The sequence below is a fragment of the Caretta caretta genome, chromosome 3, assembly GCF_965140235.1.
Source record: "Caretta caretta isolate rCarCar2 chromosome 3, rCarCar1.hap1, whole genome shotgun sequence".
NCBI classification, from domain to species: Eukaryota; Metazoa; Chordata; order Testudines; family Cheloniidae; genus Caretta; species Caretta caretta.
This window is the reverse complement of record NC_134208.1, coordinates 56,331,634-56,351,002: the sequence shown is the minus strand read 5'-3', so window position 1 is coordinate 56,351,002 and position 19,369 is coordinate 56,331,634. Positions and strand designations below refer to the sequence as shown.

Genomic DNA, 19,369 nt, shown 5'->3' with positions numbered 1-19,369 from the left:
ATGGTCATGTAGTGTATTCAGAATCACTACAAGCAGCAATCTTATTTAGTTAAATTTGGGTCAAATCCTAGTGTATGTTATTCCATCGTACAGAGCAGGGCATAGCTCTGTGGCCTGGCTTGATTCTGTGCCACAAAGTGCAAATGATGTCACAAAGGGGAAAGCAGCACCTCATTAGTGGCCACAAAGGGTTTACACAGCTGCCAAAATGATTATGCCCAAGGGTGGGGAGTCTACCTATGGCTATAACATCACAAAGGCACTAACCGTGTGGCTCTTTGGCTCCAAAGGCCACGTGTATGTGTAAGAGGGATGGGGAAGACAGAGTCCACCTTAGACCCACAGGAATACAAAGGGGCAGAATAGCCCAAAGGTTACCACTGCCTGACAGATCTTTTTCAGAGCTCTCACCCAGGATGACAGCAGCACTTATGGGACTCATGGAAATTGAGGGGAGGGATACATCCACTCCATACGACTCCCACATTCTCCTCGTCATCCAGAGAGGTAGGGTAGACAGATGGGGAAATCGAGGCAGAGAAATTAAGAGACTTGTCCAAAGCTATGCAGCGAGTCAGTGACAGCACTAGACTAGAATTAATGAGTTCCTTATTTTCAATACCAAATTTAATGCGCTACAGAACAACACTGTCTCTAAAGATAAAAAGTGAACTATATGTTTTAAGAATTATTACATTACTGCAATATATAGTCCAAGATCAAATTATTTTTGTGCCCAGTTCTGCAACCTATATTCATATTAAACTGCATTTATTCAAGGAGTAGTCCCATTAATTTTAATCAGGGTATTGGCATTTTTTTAAGTACTTTTCAGCAAAATCTAGGGTTGTAATTCTCAATATTTAAATTAAAATTTTAGTCATTCTCTCAGTGTATGCTAGGCTGTTTGTTACACACACTTACAAAATGTGTGTTTTATTATTAATGTGTATCAGTCACATCCTATCTGAGTTGTTTATTCTGACTTTTCAAATGTAAAGTCTTCTGTCACCCAGCTAACAAACAAGTTGCATGCAAGATGCGAAGCTCTCTGTAAATGTTTTACACTAAATATTACAGATGATATCTATTAAATACTTACAGGAGGGCCTGGTGGACCAGGATAAGTAGCAACGCTTACACCTCCCTGGGGAAAGAAAACAATTTTCATTTGTTCCATAAGGCAGTAATCAGGAAAAAACTGTTAAATCATTTAATAAAGAAAAATACCTGTAGTTTATATAAGCTGCTCATTCCATTCCTTTCATTGTAAGGCATACCCTTAAAATATGAAAATATTCAGAAAATATTTTAAAAAAATCACAACTATGAACTATGGAGATGAAATCAATGGAAAAACAGCTTTTCATTCTTTGAATTGCTAGTACACAAAGCCAAAGTACCATTTCCGTTAATGAGTCTTGTGACAGATATGACAACTACTGTTAGGGGGCTTATTCCTTCACCCACTTACTTCCCTGGTCCTTCTCACATGAACAGAGATCAACAATACCCCAAGTCCAAAGGTGCAAACAATTCGATGTTTATTGGGGTGAACTTCCAGCAAGCGTGATTCCAGTTTCCTTCCTTAGTGTCCTCCTTCCCAGCTCTGATACCACAGAGCCTTACACCTGTATCCCTGTTCCCATTCCTGCCCTTAGCCAAACATGATTCCAATTTCCTCACCCCCATTTCCTGTTCCCATTTCCCCCACCCACACACACACCCACACTTCCTGATTGACTGCAGACTATATAGTAAAACTTGAGTTCTGTTTAGCTATACCTTAACCAATCATTTTACTGAAATTTAACAAACCAATCCTAACATATTGTAACATGATTATTTAACCAATTATATCCCACCACTTTAATTAGTTTACACCCAGCAAAATTAATTATACAGCAGACAGGAACAATCAAAGATTATACAGATAAACAATAGCGAAGTGGGAACTGTAATGACAAGACAATACAGAAGTGAGGATTTCACATCCCAGCTCTTGATAAGTGAGTTCTTGCCAGACAGGATGCTATCAAACTAAGCCCTGGTCTACACTAGGACTTTAGGTCGAATTTAGCAGCGTTAAATCGATTTAAACCTGCACCCGTCCACACAATGAAGCCCTTTATTTCAACTTAAAGGGCTCTTAAAATCGATTTCCTTACTCCACCCCTGACAAGTGGATTAGCGCTTAAATCGACGTTGCCGGCTCGAATTTGGGGTACTGTGGACACAATTCGATGGTATTGGCCTCCGGGAGCTATCCCAGAGTGCTCCATTATGACCGCTCTGGACAGCACTCTCAACTCAGATGCACTGGCCAGGTAGACAGGAAAAGAACCGCGAACTTTTGAATCTCATTTCCTGTTTGGCCAGCGTGGCAAGCTGCAGGTGACCATGCAGAGCTCATCAGCACAGGTGACCATGATGGAGTCCCAGAATCGCAAAAGAGCTCCAGCATGGACCGAACGGGAGGTACGGGATCTGATCGCTGTTTGGGGAGAGGAATCCGTGCTATCAGAACTCCGTTCCAGTTTTCGAAATGCCAAAACCTTTCTGAAAATCTCCCAGGGCATGAAGAACAGAGGCCATAACAGGGACCCGAAGCAGTGCCGCGTGAAACTGAAGGAGCTGAGGCAAGCCTACCAGAAAACCAGAGAGGCGAACAGCCGCTCTGGGTCAGAGCCTCAAACATGCCGCTTCTATGATTAGCTGCATGCCATTTTAGGGGGTTCAGCCACCACTACCCCAGCCGTGTTGTTTGACTCCTTCAATGGAGATGGAGGCAATACGGAAGTAGGTTTTGGGGACGAAGAAGATGATGATGAGGAGGTTGTAGATAGCTCACAGCAAGCAAGCGGAGAAACCGGTTTTCCCAACAGCCAGGAACTGTTTCTCACCCTAGACCTGGAGCCAGTACCCCCCGAACCCACCCAAGGCTGCCTCCTGGACTCAGCAGGCGGAGAAGGGACCTCTGGTGAGTGTACCTTTTAAAATGCTATACATGGTTTAAAAGCAAGCATGTGAAAGGATTACTTTGCCCTGGCATTTGCGGTTCTGCCTTTGCAAAAGGTTTCTGGGGAGGGCAGCCTTATTTCGTCCTTCATGGTAGGACACTTTACCACTCCAGGCCAGTAACACGTACTCGGGAATCACTGTAGAACAAAGCATTGCAGTGTATGTTTGCTGGCATTCAACCAAAATCCGTTCACGCGGTGGGAGGAGGCAAAATGCGACCTTGTAACGAAAGCACATGTGCTATGTATGTAATGTTAACAGCAAGGTTTACCCTGAAAGAGTGTAGCGACTGTTTTATAAAATGTGTCTTTTTAAATACCGCTGTCCCTTTTTTTTTCTCCACCAGCTGCATGTGTTTCAATTATCACAGGATCTTCTCCTTCCCAGAGGCTAGTGAAGCTTAGAAAGAAAAAAAAAACGCACTCGCGATGAAATGTTCTCCGAGCTCATGCTGTCCTCCCACACTGACAGAGCACAGACGAATGCGTGGAGGCAAATAATGTCAGAGTGCAGGAAAGCACAAAATGACCGGGAGGAGAGGTGGAGGGCTGAAGAGAGTAAGTGGCGGGCTGAAGACAGGGCTGAAGCTCAAAGGTGGCGGCAGCGTGATGAGAGGAGGCAGGATTCAATGCTGAGGCTGCTGCAGGACCAAACCAGTATGCTCCAGTGTATGGTTGAGCTGCAGCAAAGGCAGCTGGAGCACAGACTGCCACTGCAGCCCCTCTGTAACCAACCGCCCTCCTCCCCAAGTTCCATAGCCTCCACACCCAGACGCCCAAGAACGCGGTGGGGGGGCCTCCGGCCAACCAGCCACTCCACCACAGAGGATTGCCCAAAAAAAAGAAGGCTGTCATTCAATAAATTTTAAAGTTGTAAACTTTTTAAGTGCTGTGCTTAAAGTGCTGTGTGGCATTTTCCTTCCCTCCTCCACCACCCCTCCTGGGATACCTTGGTAGTCATCCCCCTATTTGTGTGATGAATGAATAACGAATGCATGACTGTGAAGCAGCAATGACTTTATTGGCTCTGCAAGCAATGATTAAAGGGAGGAGGGGAGGGTGGTTAGCTTACAGGGAAGTAGAGTGAACCAAGGGGCGGGGGGTTCATCAAGGAGAAACAAACAGAACTTTCACACCGTAGCCTGGCCAGTCATGAAACTGGTTTTCAAAGCTTCTCTGATGCGTACCGCGCCCTCCTGTGCTCTTCTAACCGCCCTGGTGTCTGGCTGCGCGTAACCAGCAGCTAGGCGATTTGCCTCAACCTCCCACCCCGCCATAAACGTCTCCCCCTTACTCTCACAGATATTGTGGAGCACACAGCAAGCAGTAATAACAGTGGGAATATTGGTTTCGCTGAGGTCTAAGCGAGTCAGTAAACTGCGCCAGCGCGCCTTTAAACGTCCAAATGCACATTCTACCACCATTCTGCACTTGCTCAGCCTGTAGTTGAACAGCTCCTGACCACTGTCCAGGCTGCCTGTGTATGGCTTCATGAGCCATGGCATTAAGGGGTAGGCTGGGTCCCCAAGGATACATATAGGCATTTCAACATCCCCAACAGTTATTTTCTGGTCTGGGAATAAAGTCCCTTCCTGCAGCTTTTGAAACAGACCAGAGTTCCTGAAGATGCGAGCATCATGCACCTTTCCCGGCCATCCCACGTTGATGTTGGTGAAACATCCCTTGTGATCCACCAGAGCTTGCAGCACTATCGAAAAGTACCCCTTGCGGTTTATGTACTCGGCGGCTTGGTGCTCCGGTGCCAAGATAGGGATATGGGTTCCGTCTATAGCCCCACCACAGTTAGGGAATCCCATTGCAGCAAAGCCATCCACTATGACCTGTACATTTCCCAGGGTCACTACCCTTGATATCAGCAGATCTTTGATTGCGTGGGCTACTTGCATCACAGCAGCCCCCACAGTAGATTTGCCCACTCCAAATTGATTCCCAACTGACCGGTAGCTGTCTGGCGTTGCAAGCTTCCACAGGGCTATCGCCACTCGCTTCTCAACTGTGAGGGCTGCTCTCATCTTGGTATTCATGCGCTTCAGGGCAGGGGAAAGCAAGTCACAAAGTTCCATGAAAGTGCCCCTACGCATGCGAAAGTTTCGCAGCCACTGGGAATCGTCCCAGACCTGCAACACTATGCGGTCCCACCAGTCTGTGCTTGTTTCCCGAGCCCAGAATCGGCGTTCCACAGCATGAACCTGCCCCGTTAGCACCATGATGCATGCATTGTCAGGGCCCATGCTTTCAGAGAAATCTGTGTCCATGTCCTGATCACTCACGGGACCGCGCTGACGTCGCCTCCTCGCCCGGTATCGCGTTGCCATGTTCTGGTGCTGCATATACTGCTGAATAATGCGTGTGGTGGTTAATGTGCTCCTAATTGCCAAAGTGAGCTGAGCGGGCTCCATGCTTGCCGTGGTATGGCGTCCGCACAGAAAAAAGGCGCGGAACGATTGTCTGCCGTTGCTCTGACGGAGGGAGGGGCGACTGACGACACGGCTTACAGGGTTGGCTTCAGGGAGCTAAAATCAACAAAGGGGGTGCCTGTACATCAAGGAGTATTTCAGGCAGGACTGCACGGAGGGTTCCAATAAGAAATGGTGCACCTAAGTTATCGTTGTTATTGGAACAAGGAGGTTAGCCTGGCCTCTGATTGATACATGGCTAGATTTACCTCGCTGCACCTTCTCTGTGAGTGACTGCAGTGTGACCTAGAGGAATGAGTACCCTAGACAGGGGAGGGGGGGAAGCAAATGAGTACAAAACAAATCTGGTCTATTTCTTGTTTTGACCCACTCCATCTATCTTTTACATCTTTGGCTGGCAGCAGACGGTGCAGAAGGACTGCATGCCATCCACATCTCATGGCTGCTCGGCAGAAGATGGTACAGTACGACTGCTAGCCATCCCCATCTCTTGCCTGCATGGCAGAAGATGGTGCAATACGACTGCTAGCAATCCTCATCTCTTGCCTGCCTGGCAGAAGATGGTACAGTACGACTGCTAGCAGTCCGTATCGCCTGCCCTCTCACCATAAGACGGTTCAATAGGACTGACTGCAGGACTAAAGAGAATGACCTGGTCAAGTCACTCCAAATTTAGTCCCTGCGACCATGTCTGCCCAGGCGCTCCCAGCCGACGCGGCCAGGAGCACCTCGGACACGACGAGGACGACTACCAATCGTATTGCACCGTCTGCTGCCAGAAGGCAATGGGTTGCTGCTACTGTGCAGCAAAGCCGTACCGCGTCTGCCAGCACCCAGGAGACATAGGGTGACGGTTACCTGAGCGGGCTCCATGCTTGCTGTGGTATGGCGTCTGCACAGGTAACTCAGGAAAAAAGGCGCGAAATGATTGTCTGCCCTTGCTTTCACGGAGGGAGGGAGGGAACGGGGGCCTGACGACACGTACCCAGAACCACCCGCGACAATGTTTTAGCCCCATCAGAGTGCTCCATTGTGACTGCTCTGGACAGCACTCTCAGATGCCCGATTGTTTGCCATTGCTCTGACGCTGGGAGGGGCGCTTACAGGGTTGGCTTCAGGGAGCTAAAATCATCAAAGGGGGTGGCTTTACATCAAGGAGTATTTCAGGCAGGACTTCACGGAGGGTTCCAATAAGAAATGGTGCACCTAAGTTATTGTCCTTATTGGAGCAAGAAGGTTAGCCTGGCCTCTGATTGATACATGGCTAGATTTATCTCGCTGCACCTTCTCTGTAAGTGACTGCAGTGTGATCTAGAAGAATGAGTCCCCTAGACAGGGGAGGGGGGGAAGCAAATGAGTACAAAACAAGTCTGGTCTATTTCTTGTTTTGATCCACTCCATCTATCTTTTACATCTTTGGCTGGCAGCAGACGGTGCAGAAGGACTGCATGCCATCCACATCTCATGGCTGCTCGGCAGAAGATGGTACAGTACGACTGCAAGCAGTCCGTATCGCCTGCCCGCTCACCATAAGACGGTTCAATAGGACTGACTGCAGGACTAAAGAGAATGACCTGGTCAAGTCACTCCAAATTTAGTCCCTGTGCCCATGTCTGCCCAGGCGCTCCTGATCGACCTCACAGAGGCGACCAGGAGCACCTCAGACATGACGATGACGGCTACCAGTCGTACTGTACCGTCTGCTGCCACAAGGCAAGGGGTTGCTGCTACTGTGTAGCAATGCCGTACCGCGTCTGCCAGCACCCAGGAGACATAGGGTGACGGTTACCTGAGCGGGCTCCATGCTTGCCATGGTATGGCGTCTGCACAGGTAACTCAGGAAAAAAGGCGCAAAATGATTGTCTGCCCTTGCTTTCACGGGGGGAGGGAGGGAACTGGGGGCTGACGATATGTACCCAGAACCACCCGCGACAATGTTTTAGCCCCATCAGGCATTGGGATCTCAACCCAGAATTCCAATGGGCAGCGGAGACTGCGGGAACTGTGGGATAGCTACCCACAGTGCAACGCTCCGGAAGTCGACGCTTGCCTCGGTACTGTGGAAGCGCTCCGCCGAGTTAATGCACTTAATGCACTTAGAGCATTTTCTGTGGGGACACACACACTCGAATATATAAAACCGATTTCTAAAAAACCGACTTCTATAAATTCGACCTTATTCCGTAGTGTAGACATACCCTAAGTTTCCTTTTACATCTTCTAGGCACTTCCCTTTCTCTGGCAGCAATAGGCATTATTAGGACAGGATTGTATTCCTAACAGCCCAATAGCATTTTATTTCAATGTGACTAGTTTGGAATGTGAGGATGTGATCGGTCGCTTCCCAGCTTATGGCAGCCTCTGTCACTTAGCCAAAGGCCTTAGACTAAGCACAGGGCCTCAGACTGTCACAGTAAGAGAAGGACCTTACACTGGTAGACAGTGATTTTGATTCCTTCTTTTATACCTCTATAACTAGCCAAGTGATAAGAATACACCTAAATTCTTAGAGTATAGGCCTTTACCGACAGGCCTGAATATCTATATCCTAATAACTACCTGAAATATCCTGAAGAAACCTTATTGAATTCAGTTTATTATCTTTGCGTGTAATTCCATGGAGGGGAGGGGGGGGGGCTCAATTCTCCAGGAACTAAGAGGAGTGGGAGGTAGTTAGGAAAATTCACTCCATTTGTAACACCTCCAGAGAGTTACCACCACCCAGAAGGAGGTTCACAAACACTGGTTCAAACCGGATTCTCCAGGGGCCAACCAGGGCCGGCTCTACCGTTTTTGCTGCCTCAAGCAGTGAAAAAACCTGTCGCCGCCGAATTGCTGCCGTAGACAGCAGGAGAGAGAGAAGCAGCCACCAAATTGCTGCAGTCACGGAAACTCTGCCGCCCCTTTCTAACTGCCACCCCAAGCACCTGCTTAGAACGCTGGTGCCTGGAGCTGGCCCTGGGGCCAACAAAGAAAGACTTAAAACAGATTCAGTGCATTTTTTCTGATCCAGTAAACAGACAGAACCTTCTGTCCAAGGGGGGCCCCAATCCTTGGAAGGACATGGCTCAGTCTGTGTGTTTGTTCTGAGCTAACTGCTGTTATGAACTTGTGACCACAGAATAAACCCTTGGTGGGGTGTGAAGGACTACTGGCCAGAGCCTCTGTTGTAGTCAGGGGGTGACCTCTCATATGTTTATTGGCACGTATGTAGGTTCTTTTATTGTTTTGAACATGTTTTCTCTGTAATGCTTTTCCTAAAAATAAATGTACTTGCTTAGAAAGACCGGTGTGGCAACTTAATTGTGGCAATTACCCTGTTTACCATCTCTGAGAAGAAAAGTAAACCAGGCCTGTTTAGGCAGTTGGACTTTTCTGGGGAACACTGTGTCGGCAGGGAGCTGTGCAGCCTGGAATTACCGTGCTCAGAAGGGAGAGAGACATATGTCTACGCCCAGAGTGGTGGTGGCTGGGCAGCAGAAAGCCTATGAATGGGTGCCCTTGTGGGACCCTAAGAGGGAATATAGGTGCAACTGCCCCAAAGTGTGACAGGTCTGTCCTGCAAAAATTCCAGTGAAGTCATTTAAGAGTTCGGGATGTGTGATGAATGGAAGATTGGGCTTTTTATCAGCTAATAAAAATGAAGGCTCATGAATCCTAAGGTAACTGTATAACTTTTATTATATAAAATTGCCAAACCATTTATGTGACTGGCCAAATGATGTGCGTAAAGGAATTCAAGGTATTGTACATTTCATTTTTTATCACCTTAAAAAGTTACATGTTAAATGAAAACTGCAAAGCATTTGAGTCAGGCTTCAAATACTTCAAGAATATAGAGGCTTGTACTGTAGCTTTGAATTAATGCTCAAATTTGACAGATGAGACACTAATAAATTCAGAAGAAAAATTATGAATTCAATAAAATTCAATAACTGAACTACCAGTTTATGCTAAATGTTTACAGCCTGTTGACCCCCAAAGCACAAAAAGCACACATTAACTCAAGTGTATTCAAGATACGAATGGATGAAACTCTTGCTTCTGAAAAGAGATTTATATTTTTTCAAAAATTCTATTCACAGGATATTTAAGGTGAAGGTAGGAAATATGGATGTAATCTTTTTTCATATATGGAGATTTATAAAATGTATGCATAAGAAAAGGGAGAATGACAAAGTGAAGACCAAAGATGACATGCACCTTTTCCGTCCCCAAATCAATTTGCACTTCAACGACAATATGTTTTCAGTATGAAAGAGAAATTTATTGAGTTCAGAATACTTTAAAATGTGAAGTTTTATCATGCAAAACAAACTAATGCAAATAAATATGGCAGGTTTTATTTTACTTTAACTTTTATATACTTTATTGGTGAAACTAGAACGCTGCAGCAGAACAGTCACAGTTGTGCATGGGGGGAATGAAAAAGGGGCAGAATAGGGAATGGTCATGCAGTCAGATACTACTACAACCCACTGGCTGTACAAGATGCCATGTACAACCTGGACAGGTGGCCTGTACCCTGACTCTAGGTTTACAAAGGCAGAATCTGTCCTCTCAGACAGCATATTGTTTTAGTACATTTTCTCCATACCTGCCTTTATATTCTTAAAGCATTTTGTATTTTACTGAATTTTGTATTTTTAAAAAGAAATATTTTATGAAGAGCGCTTTACAGGAAACAATACTCATATTATTTTCAGAGATTCAGGGTGAAATCCTGGCTACTGATGTCAATAGGAGTTTGGGCCAAAAGGGACCATTATGATCATCTAATCTTTCATCCTGCGCAAAACTGTCCATAGAATTTCCCCAAATGTCTCCTGGATCAAGTCCATACACTTCTGCTTGAGCTACAGCACATCTTTTAGATTTAGACAGACATCCAATGTTGATTCAAGGACTTGGAGAATCTACCATACCCTTCGGTAAATTATCAAAATATACTATTCAAAATATGAAACAAATGACTTACTGGAGGTCCAGGTGGTCCAGGCTTTCCAGGAGAACCCTCATTACCCTATGACAGTATAAGATTCATACATTTCATTTACTGAAACTGATGTAATACCTAGCACAGTGATAATAAACAAGAAATGCAATCTATATGACCCTCCTCCTTCTATTTTTTGGATAAGTACAGCTATAAAAGAGGTTAATTTGGCCTACCCTATCTCTAGTGTCATCTTAATCCTCTATATAAAACAACATTAAAAAACAAACAAACAAACAAGTGAGTGAGCTGATATGGGAATAATACCTTTATATTAGATCTCGAGTCTTAGCCCTATGACATTGATTATTTGAAATAGGTTTCCTTATAGAAATTTTAACACAGTAGTTTCACTTGTAAGTGATTTGAGTAACTGAATACAGTATCTGCTTCATATTAATTGGGAGAAAAGGCAGTGAGAAGGATGTTCAACTTTATAGCAATAAACAAAATTTGGAAAATAAAAGTTCAGAATAATTTTCATAAATCATAAACCACTTTGTTGAACATAATCTTCAGTTTATGGATTAAGTTGTAAAGAAACAACCATCACTTAGACAAAAACAGAACAAAACAAAAAACCCAGAACAAAACAAAGATAAAACTAGCATTGAACTATGACAAAAAAAATGAATTCATCACTTTTTGTGGTGAATTGTGATGATGGTCTAACTGTGGGCTCCATCTTACGAAGAGAGGGAAGAGCATCTTTGCCAGCAGGCTGGCTAACCTAGTGAGGAGGGCTTTAAACTAGGTTCACCGGGGGAAGGAGACCAAAGCCCTGAGGTAAGTGGGAAAGCGGGATACCGGGAGGAAGCACAGCCAGGAATGTCTGTGAGGGGAGGGCTCCTGCCTCATACTGGGAATGAGGGGCGATCAGCAGGTTATCTCAAGTGCTTATATACGAATGCACAAAGCCTTGGAAACAAGCAGGGAGAACTGGAGGTCCTGGTGATGTCAAGGAACTATGACATGATTGGAATAACAGAGACTTGGTGGGATAACTCACATGACTGGAGTACTCTCATGGATGGTTATAAACTGTTCAGGAAGGACAGGCAGGGCAGAAAAGGTGGGGGAGTAGCACTGTATGTAAGGGAGCAGTATGACTGCTCAGAGCTCCGGTACGAAACTGCAGAAAAACCTGAGTGTCTCTGGATTAAGTTTAGAAGTGTGTGCAACAAGAGAGTGATGTAGTGGTGGGAGTCTGCTATAGACCACCGGACCAGGGGGATGAGGTAGATGAGGCTTTCTTCCGGCAGCTCACGGAAGCTACTAGATCGCATGCCCTGATTCTCATGGGTGACTTTAATTTTTCTGATATCTGCTGGGAGAGCAATACAGCAGTGCATAGACAATCCAGGAAGTTTTTGGAAAGCGTAGGGGACAATTTCCTGGCGCAAGTGCTAGAGGCGCCAACTAGGGGGGGCACTTTTCTTGACCTGCTGCTCACAAACCGGGTAGAATTAGTGGGGGAAGCAAAAGTGGATGGGAATCTGGGAGGCAGTGACCATGAGTTGGTTGAGTTCAGGATCCTGACGCAGGGAAGAAAGGTAAGCAGCAGGATACGGACCCTGGACTTCAGGAAAGCAGACTTCGACTCCCTCAGGGAACGGATGGGTAGGATCCCCTGGGGGACTAACATGAAGGGGAAAGGAGTCCAGGAGAGCTGGCTGTATTTCAAGGAATCCCTGTTGAGGTTACAGGGACAAACCATCCCGATGAGTCAAAGAATAGTAAATATGGCAGGCGACCAGCTTGGCTTAATGGTGAAATCCTAGCGGATCTTAAACATAAAAAAGAAGCTTACAAGAAGTGGCAGGTTGGACATATGACCAGGGAAGAGTATAAAAATATTGCTCGGGCATGTAGGAATGATATCAGGAGGGCCAAATCGCACCTGGAGCTGCAGCTAGCAAGAGATGTCAAGAGTAACAAGAAGGGTTTCTTCAGGTATGTTGGCAACAAGAAGAAAGCCAAGGAAAGTGTACGCCCCTTACTGAATGAGGGAGGCAACCTAGTGACAGAGGATGTGGAAAAAGCTAATGTACTCAATGCTTTTTTTGCCTCTGTCTTCACTAACAAGGTCAGCTCCCAGACTGCTGCGCTGGGCATCACAAAATGGGGAAGAGATGGCCAGCCCTCTGTGGAGATAGAGGTGGTTAGGGACTATTTAGAAAAGCTGGACGTGCACAAATCCATGGGGCCGGACGAGTTGCATCCGAGAGTGCTGAAGGAATTGGCGGATGTGATTGCAGAGCCATTGGCCATTATCTTTGAAAACTCGTGGCGAACAGGGGAAGTCCCGGACGACTGGAAAAAGGCTAATGTAGTGCCAATCTTTAAAAAAGGGAAGAAGGAGGATCCTGGGAACTACAGGCCAGTCAGCCTCACTTCAGTCCCTGGAAAAATCATGGAGCAGGTCCTCAAAGAATCAATCCTGAAGCACTTGCATGAGAGGAAAGTGATCAGGAACAGCCAGCATGGATTCACCAAGGGAAGGTCATGCCTGACTAATCTAATCGCCTTTTATGATGAGATTACTGGTTCTGTGGATGAAGGGAAAGCAGTGGATGTATTGTTTCTTGACTTTAGCAAAGCTTTTGACACGGTCTCCCACAGTATTCTTGTCAGCAAGTTAAGGAAGTATGGGCTGGATGAATGCACTATAAGGTGGGTAGAAAGCTGGCTAGATTGTCGGGCTCAACGGGTAGTGATCAATGGCTCCATGTCTAGTTGGCAGCCGGTGTCAAGTGGAGTGCCCCAGGGGTCGGTCCTGGGGCCGGTTTTGTTCAATATCTTCATAAATGATCTGGAGGATGGTGTAGATTGCACTCTCAGCAAATTTGCGGATGATACTAAACTGGGAGGAGTGGTAGAAACGCTGGAGGGCAGGGATAGGATACAGAAGGACCTAGACAAATTGGAGGATTGGGCCAAAAGAAATCTGATGAGGTTCAATAAGGATAAGTGCAGGGTCCTGCACTTAGGATGGAAGAATCCAATGCACTGCTACAGACTAGGCGCCGAATGGCTAGGCAGCAGTTCTGCGGAAAAGGACCTAGGGGTGACAGTGGATGAGAAGCTGGATATGAGTCAGCAGTGTGCCCTTGTTGCCAAGAAGGCCAATGGCATTTTGGGATGTATAAGTAGGGGTATAGCAAGCAGATCGAGGGATGTGATCATTCCCCTCTATTCGACATTGGTGAGGCCTCATCTGGAGTACTGTGTCCAGTTTTGGGCCCCACACTACAAGAAGGATGTGGATAAATTGGAGAGAGTCCAGCGAAGGGCAACAAAAATGTTTAGGGGTCTAGAACACATGACTTATGAGGAGAGGCTGAGGGAGCTGGGATCGTTTAGTCTGCAGAAGAGAAGAATGGGGGGGGATTTGATAGCTGCTTTCAACTACCTGAAAGGGGGTTCCAAAGAGATTGGCTCTAGACTGTTCTCAATAGTAGCAGATGACAGAACGAGGAGTAATGGTCTCAAGTTGCAGGGGGGGGAGGTTTAGATTGGATATTAGGAAAAACTTTTTCACTATGAGGGTGGTGAAACACTGGAATGCGTTACCTAGGGAGGTGGTAGAATCTCCTTCCTTAGAGGTTTTTAAGGTCAGGCTTGACAAAGCCCTGGCTGGGATGATTTAACTGGGAATTGGTCCTGCTTCGAGCAGGGGGTTGGACTAGATGACCTTCTGGGGTCCCTTCCAACCCTGATATTCTATGATTCTATGATAACTGTTGTCTGTTGGGCTGATATGGACTGAAATGGGATACATGTAAGCAGATTCCCCAAACAGTTTACATACTAGTGGGCACTCTAAACAAGTGTGGGCTGCTATGTTTTTGTTATGATATGAAGCAATGTCCCATGGAAGTCAGTTCTTCTGGTAATGTCACTATTACAAGTCAATAAAAATACAGAATCATGGAAATGCAGGCCTGGAAGAGACTGTGAGAAGTTATCTAGACCATCTATCCCACACTGAGGTCTATCTCACGCTGAGGCAGGACCTAGTACACCTAGATGATCTGTGACCCATAAACCCTCAGTGGCCACTGGCAAGGATGTTACAAGAATATCCTGATTCTGGTATATACATTCTGGTTCACCAAATATAGTTGTGTGAGGTCTTAAATGAAAGCCAGGGTCATAGTGGTTGGTAATATAATTGTGAACATATGTACGGCTATTAGGTGAGAAGTTATATACGTAAATTGAAAATATCTTCTTAGATTCTGTATTACAGGAGAGGTGGAGGAAAAAAGTGTTCCTATGAGACAAAAGATGTTTATTCTCCTGTCTCCTTGTTGGCAAATAAATTAAGCACTGTAAGCCAACACAATGGTGGAACATTACATACAAAGTCAACAGAGAGATATGAAGACAACACAGAAGAGCACGCAGCAGGGGAATATCTTGAGATACAAGTCAAAGGTCTGCTGGACTATATTATGGGAGCAGAGAAGACAGCCTGTCATCTTGCACCTAGGAAGCAAATGGGCAGTAAATTTACATTTATGAACATGGGATCTCAACCAGCCTTGGTTGAAATGCTTCAGAAGACATTTGGGGGGAGATACACTTCTTCAGACAGAAGATTAGCCTACTAAGGCAAGTTTAGTCTCTAGAAAGTGTGTTATGATTTTGATTTTTATGTAACCTTTTGCTTCCATTATCCTTACTCACTATCTCTTGAATCTTTGATAATAAACGTATCATATTTCAGTACTGTGGTATTAAGGAAGGTGAGAATCCTGAGTTGAATTATACAAGCTGGTATTCCTGCAAGTGTTGCATGAATAAAGGGCTGGACACTATAGGGTAATGCATCAGAGGAGCATGGGGACTGGGACACACCTATTGTTAATTTGCCAGACAAAGTAAGGGTTGGCATTATCCAGAGGAGAGTGGATAATGAAAAGGATGGTGGTATCAGGGAGCTGACACCCAGGTAAGCACAAACAAGTCTTTCTCTTGCTGGAGGCAAGGGGGTAAGAAGGTGACTCTCAGTCCAAGATACCCTGAGAACTATCACATCATCCCTGGCAGGTGTTTGACTAACTTCTTCCTCTTCTCCTTCCCCTAATACCATCATCTGGCATCAGGATGTCATGCAGACAGAATGTTCATCTGTCTCAGGCTGCACTAAGGTCCACCTTTTTACTATTTTCTTTAATGCAATCCACCCACCACTTCCTCGGCTTTCCTTGGGGTCTCTTTCCTACCATCTTCTCCTGCCATGCTATCTTCACCAGGTCCTCTTCATTCATCCTCTGTATGTGTCCAACCCAGTGAAGTCATGGTTCCTGGATTTTGTCAACCACATCATAGACCTGACTTCCATTCTAATGCTTTCATTTTGAAATCTGTCTTTTCAAACTCTATATACCTTGAAGGCATCTTATCTCAAACACCTGTATGTATTGAAGCTACCTTTTATTTAGTGATCATGCTTCTGTGCCATACAGCATTGCTGAATGCACCCATGTTCTGTAAATGACATATGCTTGTCATATAAAACCTGCCATGTCATCCCTTGCTCTTCCAGCATTCTCTAGTTTGAACTGTATCTCATATACTATCTCACTGTCTTCTGTAACCCCAGTCACTAAGGTTCTTAAACTGGTCAGTTTGGTATAGCTGTATTCCATTAATCTCTATATTCAGTTTCCTGTGGCACCTCTACTGACCTACATGACCTCAGTCTTAGTCATGTTCATTTTCATCCCAGGCCTGCTTAGCTGATCATATCACTGATTTATTATTTCCCCAAGGTCTTCTTTTGAGAACACCCATATTGCTATTTTGTCTGCATATAGCAGCTTGTGACCTTTTTCCCATTAGTAGTCCATCTGATAATGTAGTCCATCAATATGATATACAGCAGCAGACTGAGGGTCAACTCTGATGCAGTCCAATTACTACTTCAAAGGGACTTGTTGCTCAAACATGCTTGAATCACTGTTTTGGATGAGCTATATAGTGCATTTACCATAGTTATTAAATCTTTGGATGCTCAGGTGTTTGTCTAACCTGTTCTGAAAACATGCAATGACGTGGATTCCAAAACCTTCCTTGGTAACCTATTCCAGTGTTTAACTGTCCTTATAGTTCAAAACTTTTCCTAATATATAACCTAAATCTCCCTTGCTGCAAACCAAGCCAATTAACTATTCTACCCTCTGTGGACATGGTGGATTACTGTCCCCTTTATAACAACCTTTCACATATTTGAAGACTTATGTCCCCCTCGTCAGACTTCTCTTCTGTAGACTAAACAAGCCCAATTCTTTTAACCTTTCCTCACTCATGGTCAGGTTTTCTTATCGTCTTAACCTATCATCATTTTTAGTTGCTCTCTTCTGGATTCTCTCCAATTTATCAACACCTTTCTTAGATTACATGCTCCAAACTGGACACTACTCCAGCTGAGCTCTAACCAATGCCAAGTAGAATGAAACAATTACCTCCCATGTCTTAGGTATGACACTCCTGTTAATACGTCCCAGAATGACATTTGCCTTTTCCACAACACCATGACATTGTTGGCTCACATTCAATTTGTGATCCTGTATAACCCCCAGATTCTGTTCTGCAGTAGCCAGTTATTTTGTACTTGTGCATTGATTTTTCCTTCGCAAGTGCAGAAGTTTGCACTTGTTTTTACTGAATTTTGTCTTATTGATTTCAGACTCTCTCTCTAAGTTATCAAGATCATTTTGAATTGTGATCCTGTCCTCCAAAGAGCTTGGAACCCCTCCACGCTAGCCTCAACCAGAAATCCAAGAACAGAAAACGTGTGTCCTGCATCTGAGTTAACGTTATTATTGGAACTTTGCTTTACCAGACTTTTTATGAGTAGACCTGTGTACTGAGTTAACAAGGAAGTTTCTTGCATTTCATTTTGTTTTAAGTGACTGGAAGGAGGAAGGTGTTCCTATCTTTGCTGCTCCTTTTGTTTTGTTAGAGGAAATTTTCAAATTCATCTACATTATGAAGATTCTGTAGCTTGATGGGAGTTAAAGGACAGAAGTTTATTTTCTTTCTAAAAATCAGTTACAGTTCAGAATTTGCATAATACTATGGAATACAGCAAATATTATAGAAAGAATCTTATGTGGTGGCACTAAGCATGAAAAACTTCAAGCTCATGGTAAAAACTTCAGAAGGGTATACACATGTAGCAAAAGGGAGGGTTATAAATGGAAGTTGTTTTGCAACTGTAGGCCAAGTTTATGTCTGCTGTAACTCCACTGAACTGAGCTGAATTGCATAAGAGATTAATTTTGCCTTCCAACTAGACTGAGCACTATTGAGTGTCTGATATATGTACAATATTGTTAAAAAAAACCTTAATGCAAATTAAGTAAAAGGCAGTAATATATTTTTGCAGAGGCTAAATCATATTGAATAATATTTGTGACTTTTAATATATGGCATTTCTTTTGATTACAATATTGAAAAGAGAATAAGGTAGGGTCTATAATCCTGCTTTAATGCAGGGGAATGGACTAAAGGGATCAGCCCTACATTTCTATGATTCTAAGAAATAGCTAACAATTTCAACCACTGCTTATATAATAAACCATCAAGATTTTTAAAATTGTATAGAGTACATGATGCATTTATATACCATAAGGGATATAAGAAAACATGGAAGTATGGCACTGCTTGGTAAAAGCACCATATTAAAACTGCATGATTTTTAAAGTGAGTTAAAGGAATTTACCTCGAAAAAGGTATTGTGATAGGTTGGATTAAACCTTGTTGAACTTGGTGGGTGGTACTTCCACCTTTCATTCAGAATAAATATAAACATTGAGCTCTGAAACAATATGGACCTCCACTTAAAAAAAATAGCCACATGCCAGGCTCGGGTAGGAGTTAGACATGTGGCACAAGAAGGGTTCCACTGTGCTCTGATCAGGCATGGAAGACTGATTGGACTGGAGCAGTGTATCTGTGTGTAACAAAGGGAAGCAGCAAGAAACATGAGAAACAGACACGAAAAAAGGAGCATAAAACTAAGGAGACAGGAGAGTTGGCTGAAAGAGGTCATGTACATCTTCATACACAAACAGGATTGCAGCATAAAAATACCTGGCTCCAACATCAATTTCTCCTCTTAACAGAAACAACCTTGTAAGACCACAACTTTTGGCTAACCTCTTGTGTCAAAAATGCGTAGCAATACTGTCTGTTCAATTCCTGTTTGTACTATACAGCCTTTTGACTCCCTGGGTAGTCATGCTCTGTTTCTGGCATGTCAAGAAAACCGTAAGTGAGGAACGGAACTAGATAATTCTTTATAGACCTTCACTGGAACTGAAACAAAGAATAATGTTCAATACCTTTTCACCTTTTGCCCCAACTGGACCGGGATGTCCAGGTCTTCCTATTGCTCCCTGAAACACATAGGATTGGTTCACATTAGTGATGAAACAATAAAACAAGGTAATCTGCATTGCAATTAAGTTATTAAAACTCACTTTTTGAAGGTCATTTTAACTTAATTAAGTCTCTCCTCTAGGCTTATATTTCTTCTGGCTGATACAACAGCTGCATACTACTGATAAGCCCTATGAAGGGTAAAACTTGTTTTTGTGGTTGCATTTTCACCTTGGCAGACTAAATGTAGTGACCTTAATTGGCATCTTTTGATACTGCTAAGAATTTAGCCTTGCTGCTTAAATGGCAATTTACATATTACTCATTATGCTTTAGTAAATTTGTTACAGTTTTTGAAAGAAAGCTTAACTTAAGTATTGCAAGCATTCAGGAAATTAAAAATAAGTGCAATAAACAACATGATCTGCATCTTTTCAATAGGAAGTAAAATGTAATAGTATTTCCTAAGGGTATGGAAAAGATATAACATTTTCTATCATTGCTTTACAAATGTGGCTCAC

The 19,369-nt window shown here is 44.1% G+C and overlaps 1 protein-coding gene across 4 annotated transcripts in view; it reads right to left on the bottom strand.

Moving 5' to 3' along the window:
• COL19A1 (collagen type XIX alpha 1 chain) overlaps window positions 1-19,369 on the bottom strand; it is a 339,106-nt gene that overhangs the window by 58,445 nt on the left and 261,292 nt on the right. For 3 of the 4 annotated variants that reach the window (XM_048846009.2, XM_048846011.2, XM_048846010.2), the window contains exons 34-37: window positions 18,812-18,865; window positions 10,437-10,481; window positions 1,231-1,281; window positions 1,103-1,147 (exon numbers count right to left, since the gene is read on the bottom strand). In XM_048846009.2, coding sequence (XP_048701966.2) covers window positions 1,103-1,147; window positions 1,231-1,281; window positions 10,437-10,481; window positions 18,812-18,865 — 195 coding nt within the window. The remainder of the gene's footprint in view (window positions 1-1,102; window positions 1,148-1,230; window positions 1,282-10,436; window positions 10,482-18,811; window positions 18,866-19,369) is intronic. The other variant, XM_075126514.1, reaches the window with a different exon arrangement.